At 38.2% G+C, this 17,088-nt stretch overlaps 1 protein-coding gene across 1 annotated transcript in view; it reads left to right on the top strand.

Annotated features, from left to right (window-relative positions):
* Positions 1–529: 529 nt before the first annotated feature.
* egln1a (egl-9 family hypoxia-inducible factor 1a) overlaps positions 530–17,088 on the top strand; it is a 157,105-nt gene continuing 140,546 nt past the window's right edge. The window contains exon 1 of the mRNA XM_039737824.1: positions 530–1,472. Coding sequence (XP_039593758.1) covers positions 819–1,472 — 654 coding nt within the window. The 5' untranslated portion in view covers positions 530–818. The remainder of the gene's footprint in view (positions 1,473–17,088) is intronic.

Below are 17,088 nucleotides of genomic sequence, written 5' to 3'. Positions count from 1 at the left end.
CTGCAAGTTTGTTTTTTTAATAACCCACGAACATCGTGGAAAGTAATACTCCTCGAGTCAATCTGGTCTCTTTTAACTGTCAGCGATGTAAGGTTATTAATTGATAAAAAAATTGAACGGTTTCTGAAAGTTCAACGCCCTAAAATCTCTTCGGTTGCCTTAACTCGTTCTCTTGTTATTTTAATGAAAGAATTTACTTAATTTAAAAAATATGCATTTAAAAAAGCAAACCGAAGAACAGCTTCATCTTGATGATCCTATTATTGGCGAATTAAAAGTTTCCGCTGCTCGTTTCATTACTCGACTGCATTTTAGGAAATAATTTCGCAACGGCCTCCCTTAACACAGGCTTGAGAATTTTGTGTTTTTTCGGAACAAAAAAATTATAAGTACCCCGTTAATGGCAACCACTGCCAACCCACCCACCGTGCCAGTAAAAGTGCGACCGTCTACCCTCGCTCCGCCTCCTCTCGGAGTCCGCCTCCTACCCCCGTGACGTCAGCAGCTCGCTTTACTGGAGGACGTGAGCTACGGATTAGTCAAGCGGCGCCATGTGTGTCTGTCAGGCTGGTACGTGGGCTCGGGTGTGAAGTCCGAAAGGCGGCGGCGGGAACGCACTCGGCTTGTCGCCGACCCGCCTGGCCAACTCCTGAGGGCCGAGGGATCGCTGCGGGTGGCTGGTGATGAAAGTGTACGGCTGTCGAGGGGAGAAGGCTGTCTTTTATGTTACGTACGCCTTGGGTCACTTGCAAAGTTTGCAGCAGCGGCGTGTGACAGCCCGGCATTTAAAGGCTTAGTAGCGACAATTCTTCAGGAGTATGGCCGGCGAAAGTGTCCATACGGACCGGGACCGCCAATACTGCGAGCTCTGCGGAAAGATGGAGAATCTGCTTAAGTGTGGTCGCTGCAGAAACTCTTTCTACTGTAGCAAGGAGCACCAAAAACAGGACTGGAAGAAACACAAGCTGGTGTGTAAGGAGGCGGAGTGTTGGCAGAGCACGAGCGATGGAAAGGGCAAGCCTGCTGGACCGGAGGAAGGGAGTGCGGAGCGGGCACACCATCGTGCCACTCCTCCTGAGAGCTCGGGTGGCAGCGCTCTTCGGCCCGTCAGCAATCACCTTAAGCCCAATGGTCAGACGAGAACTCATCCCCAGAAACTGGCCATGGAGTGCATCGTGCCCTCTATGAACAAGCACGGCATCTGCGTGGTGGACACGTTTCTAGGAGATGAGGTTGGTGACAGCATCCTCAGAGAGGTGAAAGCCCTCTACCAGACAGGCAGGTTTACGGATGGCCAGCTAGTCAGTCAGAAAAGCGATTCATCCAAGGACATCCGGGGAGATAAAATCACCTGGATCGAGGGTAAGGAGCCTGGCTGCGAGAAAATCAGCTTTCTTATGAGCCGCATGGACGATCTCGTCAGACACTGTAACGGCAAGTTGGGCAGCTACAAAATAAACGGAAGGACGAAAGTAAGTGGAGAATAGCAAATACTTTCTTCTTCTTCTCTTTCTTCTTCTACTCCTCCACCTCCTTATGTAATTTTTTGCTTTTTGATAGCAAAGTGCAACCGGCAGGTGAAGCACCACTGGGGTTCTCCTAAAAAATCCTATTCAGCCCAGCAACAGTTACCTACTTGAACAAATCTATTCAAGTCTTAAAAATCATTCCAGAGGTAAATCTGTGCAACCATAATTACCTTTCTGTAGTTACTGGGTGTATCTAAACATCCCTCAGAACCCATTATTATTAAGGCATATCTGCACATCCTTCAAAATATATAACAAGGTCATATCAGTGTAGGCTAATCTCGGCTTGGTAAAAAACAATCCCAATAATAATTAGTTACATTTATGTGGTGCTTTTCTAACTTCCTCAAAGTGCTTTACATAGACAGTAGGAAACTGTTTTGACTACCATCAATGTGTAACATCCCACCTGGATGATGCAGCGGCAACTATTGGTAGTGCCAGTGCACTCACCAGACAGAGTGATAATCAGTTGGAGACGAGATGACTAGGAGGCCAGAATGGACAAAACCATGGTGGGCAATTTAGCTGCTCTTTTTAGAAGGTGTCCAGAAATCTTTTATGACCACAGCTGGTTAGGATTTTGATTTTATGTCTCAATTGGAAGATGACACTATTTTTTTCCGCACAGTGTTCCTGTCACTGCTCTCTGGGGCATTTGGATCTGTACACAGACCACAGGGTAAGCACCTCACCAACACCTCATCCAGCAGCAGCTTAAGCTTTTCCTAGATGGTCTCCCATCCAAGAATTAGCTTGATCCGGACATGCTTAGCTACAGGTGGATTACCTGTTTTGAAGCACAAGTGGTGTGGCTGCTGGCACAAAGAGCACCTCCGTGCTGACCAAATAACCCCCTTGGTTCAGTACATCAGTGCACCACAGATACATCCTTTATAACAAATATTACGAAATGCATAAAATATTTTTATCCCTGTGATGGACATGCCTCCTTTTCAGGTATTGTTCCTACCTCAAGCCCTTCGCTTTCTGGTATAGGCTGCAGCTTTCCTGCAACTCCGCAACCTTGGGATGAAGCAACTTTGGAAAGTGGGTGGATGATAGTGGGGTAATATATTTGCACAATCTTAGTAAAACATTGTTAATGCAAGGCTACAGTATATCTGGGCATCACTGATATGCATAATGTTAAGGAAACTTTTATGGCCTAAATAACTTCATTTTATTGCTAAGCCACATAGGCACATCTCCTGTCTACCTTTAGGGTATATTTGCAAATGCCAAATAAATGCTTTAAGCTCTCTGGAGCACATCTATGATTTTTATCATGATTTTTTTGATATTATTTATACCATTTGATGGTTTGATATTATATATCAAATTAATTGATTAAAACCATCTTGCTTTGTATTGTACTTGTTGAGCACATTTAATTTTCCAAAACCGCTTAAATTGGAAATGCACAGGGTAATTACTGACATATTTCTACTACCGCTAAAGTTAGTTACTCTGAGTCAGACAGTAAGTCCGTGGTGACTTTCAGGATGCTTATGGTTTATTGTCCAATGTGTTAGTTAATAAACATTATCCTAAAGATGGCATACTAAACTTTTAGTTCAGCTTTGTTTTGTTTGTACTCCCTTATACACTGTACTACTAAAAACTTACCATTATTATTTAGGCATACCGCAAATAATCCCATTCATCCATTTTTTTAGTGCTTATTGAGATATTTCTAACAAGCTCCCTTGTATCACAGAAATGTATCAACACTTTGCAGATAAATTCCTCACTTCTTCAGGTACTCCTTGCAGTGCTTACTGCAGAAAAACATTTCTTCCAGGTAATATGCCAGCTTTCCCTAAAACCCATGTTCATATCCTAGTAATGATTATGTATCTTATTGTATCTCTCTGTTATTTAGATTCATGATGTTCTGGTTCTCAGTTTCTTTAAGTACTTTCAAATTTCTTTTCTATTTTATTCTGTTATTTTAAGATGTAGAGTCCTTTACTGAGTTCAGAATTTCATTTTTGTAATTCATTAATTTAATTTTGATATTGAAGCAGTTTTATTGGCATGTCATTGTTCATGATGTTCAGTAGTATACACTGTCTTGTGTCATTTTTGGAGTATTATGTTTTACAGAGTTATATCTGTAGGGTAGGTAAGTGACCTGACTTAATCACAGTTACAGTATACAGATTGGAACTGAAGCTGAGAATTTTAATTTTAGTCCAATTCCATAAACATCCAAGAGGTAAAAGTTTAACATCTAATTCAGAATTGGAGTTCACCTTTCACTTGCTGTCATTAATGCAGATAGTGAATATATACATACTTTTCCTATATTAAAAGGGGGGAACTCGGAAAACAGCAATGAGTTTGTCTTTACTTACTTATCATCTCAATGCTCCCCTAAGGTAATTTCTGTTAAATATCCATAGTTGTGTAGAGTTTTTTTCATATATAGCACAATAATAGGTTATTTAAGCATTTTTAAGGAAGTAAAGAACAGCATAGGAATGTAAATATTATTCCACCTTTTATGTAACTTCCATCCATCCATTATCCAACCCGCTACATCCTAACTACAGGGTCACGGGGTCTGCAGGAGCCAATCCCAGCCAACACAGTACGCAAGGCAGGAAACAAACCCCGGGCAGGGTGCCAGCCCACCGCAGGGCGCGCACACACACACACACCAAGAACACACTAGGGACAATTTAGGATCGCCAGTGCACCTGCATGTCTTTGGACTGCGAGATGAAATTGGAGCACCCGGAGGAAACCCATGCAGACATGGAGAGAACATGCAAACTCCACGCAGGGAGGACCCGGGAAGCGAACCCTTTATGTAACTTCTTTTCAGAAATAAAAAAAAAAATAAACCACTGCAGCTAATTAAAAGTCAAGAACACTGCAAAGCAAACATTGGATGCATAGTAAGTTTCTAAGTAATAATTCTACATATCATCATTTATTATAATGTAATGGGCCTTTTTATTTGTCCTCTTTTATTAAGAACTACCCTGTACTCGGATATATACTGTAGGTATTTGTTTAATGCAATGATTGCATTGACACCGTATAGCACTTTAACCTTTGAGTCGTGGTTCTGGACAACATTGTTTTTGTATTGTGACTTTCTTGACACAGGTTTAATACTGAGATTCTGTGTTCTTCCAAAGACCAAGGACCTACTTTTTAGTTAGCTGGCAGCTCTATATAGAGCCGGTCAAAATGAGTTTCTGCCCATCACTATACACTGCACTATTCTTCATGTGTTTATGTCACATAGACTCACTACACGTCCGTGCTGAAGAAGTTCAAAAGATGAATAGACATTGAAAGTAATAATTTAACCTTTCATAAATAAATATGTTAATTTTCTTTTACTGTAAGTATGTGTGTGTATATAGAGAGACAGAGAGAAAGCAGGTATTAGAGAGACTATAATAACCAGTCTCGCTCTGGAAAAAGCAAAATGAGTTTTGGGATCTATCATTTGGAAAGGGTGTCAGCAGTTGTATAGTTCCATCTGGGGGTGGTACTATGTTGTGTACTTGGGTCCTTGATTCTTTTCATCTTATTATGTTTACTTTTTATTAAAATTCTCTCCTTTTCCCCCTTTTTTACTCATACCACACCTGTCACTCTCTGCTAACTGTTGTTCTGGGTTACAAGTATTAACACTCTTAAGTTCCTTAAAAATCTGCTTAAAACCCATGGAATTCTATCTTGCAATCCAGCATGGATTAGTTGACAATTTGGTGTCTTCCATACCGTAGTGTGCATAATGGCATCAGATGAGGGAATGCCACTACAAAGTTAATTATTGACATTTTATCCGGGTTGCTCTGTTAACAACTAATGCAGCATATGGTACCGTTTCAAATACTATTCATTCTGTGTCTAAAGAGAAAAGCCAAGCAAAATGACACCTTTCATGACACTTTGTGTCTAAAAAATTCTATTTGTTATTTGCATACATCATTTTATATTTGCTACCTAAATAGTGAAGATGCTGCATGAATTCAGACTTTTTCAGTGTGAGTGGTAACTTGGTTCATATAGAGAAATTACCATATTGGGTTTCTTCATTTGTGAATTATTGTGCTGCTATATAACTTCTGAGGGTCAGAAGTCTGCATCTTTTGCTTTTTTGTGATAGTATATGAGAACAGTGATTTATAATCTGCATACATTTTTTGTGCATGTTGCAGTTTATATGTTTGATTATTGTTTTAATACATTGCAAAACTATTTATAGGTCTAGATCTAGGTTTAGGCACTGGCTTCTCAGAATAAACAAATATTCAGTATACTAAATTCATAACTTTACCAACATAACAACACAGCCAATAGCATAATGTTTGTATTATGGCATAGTCACTTGACTATTACAGGAGTTATGACCGAATAAAATCAATAATTAATTAGCATGGTCATTACTTAATATACATTAGTAAGATGGAAAGAAGTAATGTCTCTTTGATGTAGATCTAGTTGGGTGATAGGCTACGAGTGGCCTACAATAGGCTGAGCGGGTTCCAATGGTTTGTTTTATGTTGTGCAGTCAGTAAAATCCTTTCAAAAAATTGTGAAGAGCATCATTATATATTTTAGAAAGTTTGGAACAGTACACCTGCAAAACACAGATATGTCTTTAATAAAGAGTACTGAAAAAAAATCTCTTTTTTCCCGAGCTTGTTTCACTTGAATCCAATCTTCTTGTAAAAGAAAATGCAATGCAAAGGAAGTGGTCATGCAGCTGTCAGAGCGATATCTTCTGTAAGACATTAATTCTTAAGAAAAAGAATGAAAGGCATTATTAGGCAGCCAGTAACCGCACATTGCACGGTTAATATACAGTGGATACACTTGGCTTGAGCATTCATAGTTTTCATACTCTTTCTCTGAACTTTTAACAATCATTTGCTCAGAGGTTGATACGCTTGCTGCTTCCTGAGCAGCTCTTCTTTTCTCCACCCTAGTGACCCACTGCTTCTCTTATTTCGTCGTCATCTTTTTGCGTTAAAACTGATTAAGTCAGTGTTTGTGTTGCAATTACTTAGTAGGTTTTCCTTAATTTTTCACTTAAGTTTGCCCTTAAGTCTTCAGTCCGCCTCAGAAATGATTTAAAGATATGAAGAGTTAGGGGAAATGACGGCGAAGGTGGTAGGGAATTAGAACGGCACCTGTACGCATGCACCGCATGGCCGCTTTGCTGGCCGCTGCTGAGTTGATTCTACAATAAAATAAAATAAAAATTAAAAGAGGAATAACCTTGGAGGTCAATCATCACACTGAAAGCAGACAGTAGACGTCCATGTAGTATATGTGTACTAAATTTCAGGTCAATAGTTCAAACGGTTTTGAGCTGCAGGTGATTTAAAATCCTGGACATAATCAGTTCTAATGGAATGTAAGCAAAAGCTAGTTGATTTAAAAAAAGTTAACATCATTGTGGTGCAGCAGTGTAATATTGCATGTGCTCATTTGATTCTTTCTTTATTGTAAGTCATAATAACCTGTAAGTTTATTAAAAAAAAAAACTTAAACAATTACGTATAACTTCAAATCTCAAGATGTGGGTAAGCTTGTGACTGAACTGAAGTGGGTTAAAAACTGAATGATGGGTAATGATCTTCTGTAATGAAAAGCAATGCATCAAAAATCTATTAATCACTAAATATATGTGGTCTTTTGTCTAAATCATTTAACCGATTACAATTTTTGCTAGCTGTCAGTTAATTTCTGAATGTTACATATGAGTAAAATGCAAGGATAATGCGTGTTATATTTATTTTGATTTGACAAAACCCATGATAAATTGGTTCACAAAATGGTAGAAGCTACCACACATGGGCACATGTTCCGTTAAATAAGGCACAAAGGTCAACAAATCAAATGAAAATGGAAATGAAAAGCAGGGAAACAAAGATATGCTGAGATCACTCTACAAAAGTGAAGTTCAAGCAGATGTACTCTGAACTTCACTTGTTTTAATGCTATGGTCTTTAGATGACCTTTGAGTGTGTCTGAGCAGAAAATTCACTGTTAGGTCATAAAACAGGATAACTTGGTGAAACTTATTATATTATATTAAAAATAAAATCATCCACTATGTTATAATTAGTATTCCCAGATGACTCACTAAAATGTGATCAGTGGTTTATGTAACATAAAAAGTTAGTTTTAAAAGACTTGGTTTTGTTTATGTCTTGTGTGTGAAACATAGCATTGTATCCACAGGCTAACTGTTGGACTGGCTGTGTTTTTATTGAGTTTTTAATTCTACTTTGGCTCAAGTGAATTGTCTTTGGACCTACCAGTTTTATTTTCTCATTGCACAGATGAATGATGGAGGAGACAAAATGTTTATGTCTTCTGTGTAGAATTTTGTGAAGAGGATTGAGTTATAGGTCTATTGGTTATAATAAATAGTGTCTTTTAGATACACCTATTGTACCAAGTTGAACTGTATTTTGCCTCTAGGACTGTCCAAAATCTTTGAGACATGGATTCAGCAAATTGTTGAAAGCATTCCTTTTGTATTTTATTCCAACTGGTTGGATTGAGATCTGAAGTCGGTATCTTGTTTGTGAAACCAGCCTGATGTGTGTCTTGTGATGTGATCAATTTGTTGCTGGGTTAGCCTGTGGCTGTAAAAGGGTGTTCATGGTTGGCATCAATGTTTAGATAGAGTATTCTGTGACATTCAGATAACTGTCAGTTGATATTTGGGGCCTAATGTTTACTAAAAAATTCCTGCACCATTAAATTGCCATCAGAAGGCTGTACCTAAAGATACAAAGCAGGATGAGTCCAAGGATTCATGTTATTTACTTAAATTTTTGACTGTACCACTTGAATGTTGCAGCAGAAATCAAGATTTACCAGAACAGTTAATGTTTAACCAATTTTCAGAAATTGAATTTTGTTGACCTCCTGTCTACTGTAGACACGTTCTTCCAGTTCTTAGTTAACATGAGTAAAATCTGGCACAGTCTTTTACTTCTGTAATCTGTAGCCCCTCCACTTCAATGTGTGATGCATTGTGCATTCAGGGACGTCTCCACATTAGTGCTGTAAAGTGCTGTTATTTGAGCATTTGTATCCTTGCTGATAATTTGAAAGAGTATGGCCATTCTCCTTTGACTTCCCTTATTAACAAGGTGTTTTCACACACAGAAGGTTTTTTATCATAGTATTTTCTGTAAGCTGTCAAAATTAGTGCACGACAGTCTCAAGAGGGTAGCTGTTTCTGAGATGATGAGATCAATCATGCATTGGTCAAAGTCACTTATATCACATATATTGTGCATTCTGATACTTGGTCAAATGACAACTACAATACCTGAGTTAATCTCTTTGTTAATTTCAAATTCTTGATGCTTGTCTGCAATTTTTCAGTTTTTCAAAAGCAACCTTAATATCTTAAGCCTTAGGTTACACCTAAATAAGTATGTAGTAATAATCCATCAAAACTCTTGCACAAACAGTTATGTGCAACACACAGATGAGTTAACTTGGAACAGTTGTTCTGCTAAAAAAAAAAGAAAAAGCAAATTTCAGTGTAACCTGAAAGTTGCTCTACTGGTCGCTCCTTTCCAACCAGGTAAGGGAGGACGGACGATCATCAGCCTGTTTGCACCAACTTAAGAGAGAATGTGGAAAGAGCTGTGGACACTAGGGTTGGCTGTTGCCCCGTGAAACCCAACAGACAGACGCTCAAGACACACTTGTAAAAGTACCCAGAATAATTCTTTGATGATCTCTTCAAATAAAGTGCACAAAGCACCACACTCGCCACAATTCTCCAATAATAATGTAATAATCAATTATCACAGTACAATAACACAATCCTCCACTCCCAGCAGCTCCGGTACACACCCTCCCAACTCCTGCTCAGCTTGCTGGGTTTCCCATAGTCCTTTTTATATTCCTTGACCCATAAGTGTTCCTTGTCTTTTCCGGGTGTGGACACTTTTTCTATGGTGTTGTTTCTTGTGACTGAAGACAGAGAGATAGGATTAAAGTTAGTAAAATCTTTTATTCATACACACCAGGCAAAGGTTAAATGACAGAGAAGCACAGTCCTAGGACACCTGCCCTTCGTCTGCCCGGAGGGGTCGGTGATCCAGATTTTTTATAGGGTTTTTGTCTTATGACTTTAGTTACACAAGTATTTCAAAATATTAGCCTGAATCAGCATTACCAAACCCTAAAGGTGGAGTACATCTGTTAGTTCCTTAGTTTTGGGGCTCGATGAGTCCACATCCGTGGCCTTCCATGTAGAAGCCCAGAAACAAGAAGTAGCACTTATCACGTACACTATAAGCATGCAGGGTCTGCATGACTCCTGCCACATACACCATAGAACATGCTTTCTGTCACGTACACCAGATTTGTCAAGCACAAGATATTGACCTGTATTTTTATTTTTCCACACGGGTCAAACGCCACATCCTTAGTCCTCAAGTAGCCCAGAAGTACTGCGGGTTTCCGTCCTCGTGATTCTGAAGTCCTTTTGGGTTGTGCAAGAATAGGAGTCCCTAGATTCTTTGAGCGCTCCCCCTGGTGGCATCCACAGCACCCAGCAGGGCTGAGGAAATGGACTCCATGTCCCAGGATGCCCTGAGGGAATCCGGGGAACCGTTTCTGTCCAGGGGAGCTGCCACCTAGCGTCCCGGGGTAGGCAGTGTCCTGAAAAGAATACTGTTCTCCCTTCTTCCCATTCTAGGACATCCCGGCTGGACTGAACCACCGGCCGGCCATCACAGAGCTCAGCACCATTTTACTCAAAACATGCATACATTTTTAACATTAAAACCAATATTTTACTGACCTGTACAGTCGCACATTTGTCAATCTAAACTGGAGTAGAAATTGTGTTTCTTGTCATAAAAGCTAACTCGCCAGCAGGTGGACAGCTGCGAGTTGCTATGACAGAAACCCGCTTTTAGTATGGATCAAATACATTAATTGTGCTGCATTTTTGAATGCAACTTATTTTTATAATTTAATGATTGAAGAAAGCAACAAAAATAACCTCATAATAGAGTGATCTGTGTTTAAATAGGATGGTTTTGCTGACAACAACTGATAATAAGTTTTTTGTTTCTAAAAACACTTGAAGACAGTTAAACAGTTGCAAACTGCCGGCCCTGGCATAAATATTTGGCACAGTGAGAATATGCAAGTCTGCCCTAGATAAAGCTAGTAAGTGCAATTAACAGAGTAGTTAGTCTATGTACTGAAACATTATTTTGCTTCAGTGAATACGCAAGTAACTATCTGTTCTTTCTGAAGAAGTGTGCCTTTAACTTTCATCACTGCATGAATTTCTCAAGATAATCAGATTCACAACCTTAAAAGGTTTAGTTCCATACGCCCTTCAAGTGGCTGTTTCTGTCAGTTTTTTTGAGGGATGTATTATGTGATGCTACTTTATGTAGACTTCATTTTGAACTTGGTTTATGAATAAAAAAATAGGTTGTTTCTTTTTCTGTTCCTGACAAATCTAGTAGATGTTAATTGAATTGGATTATTCTAAATTAGTAAATTTCTCTTGGTGTCCTCATGGGTGCTATTTTTTTCCATTTGTTGTAAGGAGAGTTGAGAAACATGACTAAAATACAGTGTGGATCCACAGATCCAGGGCAAAGAAGGGAGAGGGAGAGACTAATATGTACATGTATAAGCAGTCAGTGTAAATAAAACTTGAAAGTAAGACACTTTTCACTTTGAAGTGACTTGTCTTTTTCCCCTCTTAGGTACCACCCTAGTTTGATGTATTTATTTTATGCTAAATTTTGTGAAAGCATGTTGCATACAAGGGCATAAACTTAATATTAAGAAAATAATTTGTTCCATGTTCTGGCAGTAAATTGTTTTATTGCAATGAAAAAAAATTACTGCCAGCCAAGGCTGTCCTTTATACCTAACAGTGTACAATGAATGGATCCATGTAACCTAATTTTTTAAATTTTTTTGCAATATTAGTTCAGATCAGCCTATAGCAACAGTAACTGACTCCCACTTTTTTTTTACTAGAGAATGACATAATTAAAAGTCAGAAGCTCAATTTTAAAAGTAAGTCTACATTCACCCTTAGTTTTTCACTATTAGTAAGCTAAAATTTCACAATTTAGTCAGTTCATAAACTAAAAGACTGAATGTACAGTATAAGGTTATTTTGATGCTGCTTTTCAGCAACTCTTAAAAGAGTTCATGAGTGTAGGCAGTGGTGTTGATCATATACAGGTGCCTGTCATAAAATTAGAATATCATGACAAAGTTGATTTATTTCAGTAATTCCATTCAAAAAGTGAAACTTGTATATTAGATTCATTCATTACACACAGACTGATGTATTTCAAATGTTTATTTCTTTTAATTTTGATGATTATAACGGACAACTAATGAAAGTCCCAAATTCAGTATCTCGGAAAATTTGAATATTGTGAAAAGGTTCAATATTGAAGACATCTGGTGCCACACTCTAATCAGCTAATTAACTCAAAACACCTGCAAAAGCCTTTAAATGGTCTCTCAGTCTAGTTCTGTAGGCTACACAATCATGGGGAAGACTGCTGTCCTGACAGTTGTCCAAAAGGCGACCATTGACACCTTGCACAAGGAGGGCAAGACACAAAAGGTCATTGCTAAACAGGCTGGCTGTTCACAGAGCTCTGTGTCCAAGCACATTAATAGAGAGAAGAAGGGAAGGACAAGATGTGGTCGAAAAAAGTGTACAAGCAATAGGGATAACCGCACCCTGGAGAGGATTGTGAAACAAAACCCATTCAAAACTGTGGGGGAGATTCACAAAGAGCGGACTGCAGCTTGAGTCAGTGCTTCAAGAACCACCACGCACAGACGTATACAAGACATGGGTTTCAGCTGTCGCACTCCTTGTGTCAAGCCACTCTTGAACAAGAGACAGCGTCAGAAGCGTCTCGACGGGACTGCTGCTGTGTGGTCCAAAGTTATGTTCTTTGATGAAAGTAAATTTTGCATTTCCTTTGGAAATCAAGGTCCCAGAGTCTGGAGGAAGAGAGGAGAGGCACAGAATCCACATTGCTTGAGGTCCAGTGTAAAGTTTCCACAGTCAGTGATGGTTTGGGGTGCCATGTCATCTGCTGGAGTTGGTCCATTGTGTTTTCTGAGGTCCAAGGTCATCGCAGCCGTCTACCAGGAAGTTTTAGAGCACTTCATGCTTCCTGCTGCTGACGAACTTTATGGAGATGCAGATTTCATTTTCCAACAGGACCTGGCACCTGCACAAAGTACCAAAACTACCAGTACCTGGTTTAAGGACCATGGTATCCATGTTCTTGATTGGCCAGCAAACTCGCCTGACCGTAACCCCATAGAAAACCTATTAGGTATTGTGAAGAGGAAGAATGCAATACACCAGACCCAACAATTCAGAAGAGCTGAAGGCCACTATCAGAGCAACATGGGCTCTCATAACACCTGAGCAGTGCCACAGACTGATCGACTCCATGCCATGCCGCATTGCTGCAGTAATCCAGGCCAAAGGAGCCCCAACTAAATATTGAGTGCTGTACATGCTCATACTTTTCATGTTCATACCTTTCAGTTGGCCAACATTTCTAAAAATCCTTTTTTTGCATTGGACTTTATTGATATTCAAATTTTCCGAGATACTGAATTTGGGACTTTCATTAGTTATCAGTTATAATCATCAAAATTAAAAGAAATAAACATTTGAAATACATCAGCCTGTGTGTAATGAATGAATCTAATATACAAGTTTCACTTTTTGAATGGAATGACTGAAATAAATGAACTTTGTCATGATATTCTAATTTTATGACCGGCACCTGTAGTAGGCTATATCACATGTTTGTGAATGTATGTTTCAGCAGGCCTTCAAGTACTAACTATGTGGGCTGTTCTTTGTTGATTTTGCACAGTGAAACTTCACATACATGTTTTTATCCCCTAAGAACTGCCTAAATTGGGTGGGTGGTGGGGTGAGCTAAACAAGACCTGGCCCTAACTTTTCAAATAATTAAAACTACTTCTCCTTCTTTGAAGAAAAGACAAATAGTTATGTTTGTTTGTTAAAAATATTTTTTTTATTTTATTTATGTTTTTTTTAATTAAAATGACACTTGTAAACTGTGAATAAAACTTAAATGGCACAACAAACTGTTCTGGACAGGGTTGTCAAAAGTATGAAAATATAAATATTTATTGTAGCATTTTTAAAATGTTTAAATACTATTTTTAATAGTATCAAATCTGCAATCTATGTTACAAATGCATTTTTAGTTCACTATGACTTTTGACTGTTGAGCCTCAGATGCTACCAATGGGCATGGCTAGAGTTGCAGCCCTATTTCCGTACTCACACAGGTGTTAATCAAAAAGGGAACTTCACCAGCATGCTTCATTGACAAAGATGGCAACTGGAGTAGCATCTGGAAATACTTAGGTTTTGTGCCAAATGGGAATGATAAAATACAAGATGAACACAAGCCTGTATGTAAGATATGATACTCTGCAATACCAATTAAAGGTGCTAACACAATCAGTTTAACCAAGGGCTACATTGAAGGACCAACACACGAGTCAACACAAAGAATTTTGAAAGGTAGGTGGCTGATTTCTAAATTCCGGAAACATTAATCAGAATAAGACTGTAAATTGTTGGGTGATAGGCTACAAGTGGCCTACAATAGGCTGAGCGGGTTCCAATGGTTTGTTTTATGTTGTGCAGTCAGTAAAATCCTTTCAAAAAATTGTGAAGAGCATCATTATATATTTTAGAAAGTTTGGAACAGTACACCTGCAAAACACAGATATGTCTTTAATAAAGAGTACTGAAAAAAAATCTCTTTTTTCCCGAGCTTGTTTCACTTGAATCCAATCTTCTTGTAAAAGAAAATGCAATGCAAAGGAAGTGGTCATGCAGCTGTCAGAGCGATATCTTCTGTAAGACGTTAATTCTTAAGAAAAAGAATGAAAGGCATTATTAGGCAGCCAGTAACCGCACATTGCACGGTTAATATACAGTGGATACACTTGGCTTGAGCATTCATAGTTTTCATACTCTTTCTCTGAACTTTTAACAATCATTTGCTCAGAGGTTGATACGCTTGCTGCTTCCTGAGCAGCTCTTCTTTTCTCCACCCTAGTGACCCACTGCTTCTCTTATTTCGTCGTCATCTTTTTGCGTTAAAACTGATTAAGTCAGTGTTTGTGTTGCAATTACTTAGTAGGTTTTCCTTAATTTTTCACTTAAGTTTGCCCTTAAGTCTTCAGTCCGCCTCAGAAATGATTTAAAGATATGAAGAGTTAGGGGAAATGACGGCGAAGGTGGTAGGGAATTAGAACGGCACCTGTACGCATGCACCGCATGGCCGCTTTGCTGGCCGCTGCTGAGTTGATTCTACAATAAAATAAAATAAAAATTAAAAAGAGGAATAACCTTGGAGGTCAATCATCACACTGAAAGCAGACAGTAGACGTCCATGTAGTATATGTGTACTAAATTTCAGGTCAATAGTTCAAACGGTTTGCGAGCTGCAGGTGATTTAAAATCCTGGACATAATCAGTTCTAATGGAATGTAAGCAAAAGCTAGTTGATTTAAAAAAAAAAAAAAAAAAAAAAGTTTACATCATTGTGGTGCAGCAGTGTAATATTGCATGTGCTCATTTGATTCTTTCTTTATTGTAAGTCATAATAACCTGTAAGTTTATTAAAAAAAAAAACTTAAACAATTACGTATAACTTCAAATCTCAAGATGTGGGTAAGCTTGTGACTGAACTGAAGTGGGTTAAAAACTGAATGATGGGTAATGATCTTCTGTAATGAAAAGCAATGCATCAAAAATCTATTAATCACTAAATATATGTGGTCTTTTGTCTAAATCATTTAACCGATTACTATTTTTGCTAGCTGTCAGTTAATTTCTGAATGTTACATATGAGTAAAATGCAAGGATAATGCGTGTTATATTTATTTTGATTTGACAAAACCCATGATAAATTGGTTCACAAAATGGTAGAAGCTACCACACATGGGCACATGTTCCGTTAAATAAGGCACAAAGGTCAACAAATCAAATGAAAATGGAAATGAAAAGCAGGGAAACAAAGATATGCTGAGATCACTCTACAAAAGTGAAGTTCAAGCAGATGTACTCTGAACTTCACTTGTTTTAATGCTATGGTCTTTAGATGACCTTTGAGTGTGTCTGAGCAGAAAATTCACTGTTAGGTCATAAAACAGGATAACTTGGTGAAACTTATTATATTATATTAAAAATAAAAATCATCCACTATGTTATAATTAGTATTCCCAGATGACTCACTAAAATGTGATCAGTGGTTTATGTAACATAAAAAGTTAGTTTTAAAAGACTTGGTTTTGTTTATGTCTTGTGTGTGAAACATAGCATTGTATCCACAGGCTAACTGTTGGACTGGCTGTGTTTTATTGAGTTTTAATTCTACTTTGGCTCAAGTGAATTGTCTTTGGACCTACCAGTTTTATTTTCTCATTGCACAGATGAATGATGGAGGAGACAAAAATGTTTATGTCTTCTGTGTAGAATTTTGTGAAGAGGATTGAGTTATAGGTCTATTGGTTATAATAAATAGTGTCTTTTAGATACACCTATTGTACCAAGTTGAACTGTATTTTGCCTCTAGGACTGTCCAAAATCTTTGAGACATGGATTCAGCAAATTGTTGAAAGCATTCCTTTTGTATTTTATTCCAACTGGTTGGATTGAGATCTGAAGTCGGTATCTTGTTTGTGAAACCAGCCTGATGTGTGTCTTGTGATGTGATCAATTTGTTGCTGGGTTAGCCTGTGGCTGTAAAAGGGTGTTCATGGTTGGCATCAATGTTTAGATAGAGTATTCTGTGACATTCAGATAACTGTCAGTTGATATTTGGGGGCCTAATGTTTACTAAAAAATTCCTGCACCATTAAATTGCCATCAGAAGGCTGTACCTAAAGATACAAAGCAGGATGAGTCCAAGGATTCATGTTATTTACTTAAATTTTTGACTGTACCACTTGAATGTTGCAGCAGAAATCAAGATTTACCAGAACAGTTAATGTTTAACCAATTTTCAGAAATTGAATTTTGTTGACCTCCTGTCTACTGTAGACACGTTCTTCCAGTTCTTAGTTAACATGAGTAAAATCTGGCACAGTCTTTTACTTCTGTAATCTGTAGCCCCTCCACTTCAATGTGTGATGCATTGTGCATTCAGGGACGTCTCCACATTAGTGCTGTAAAGTGCTGTTATTTGAGCATTTGTATCCTTGCTGATAATTTGAAAGAGTATGGCCATTCTCCTTTGACTTCCCTTATTAACAAGGTGTTTTCACACACAGAAGGTTTTTTATCATAGTATTTTCTGTAAGCTGTCAAAATTAGTGCACGACAGTCTCAAGAGGGTAGCTGTTTCTGAGATGATGAGATCAATCATGCATTGGTCAAAGTCACTTATATCACATATATTGTGCATTCTGATACTTGGTCAAATGACAACTACAATACCTGAGTTAATCTCTTTGTTAATTTCAAATTCTTGAT

The sequence above is a fragment of the Polypterus senegalus genome, chromosome 16 (genome assembly GCF_016835505.1).
Source record: "Polypterus senegalus isolate Bchr_013 chromosome 16, ASM1683550v1, whole genome shotgun sequence".
In the NCBI taxonomy this organism is placed as follows: domain Eukaryota; kingdom Metazoa; phylum Chordata; class Cladistia; order Polypteriformes; family Polypteridae; genus Polypterus; species Polypterus senegalus.
Note: the sequence above shows the minus strand (reverse complement) of the source record. Positions and strands in the feature narration are given on the sequence as shown.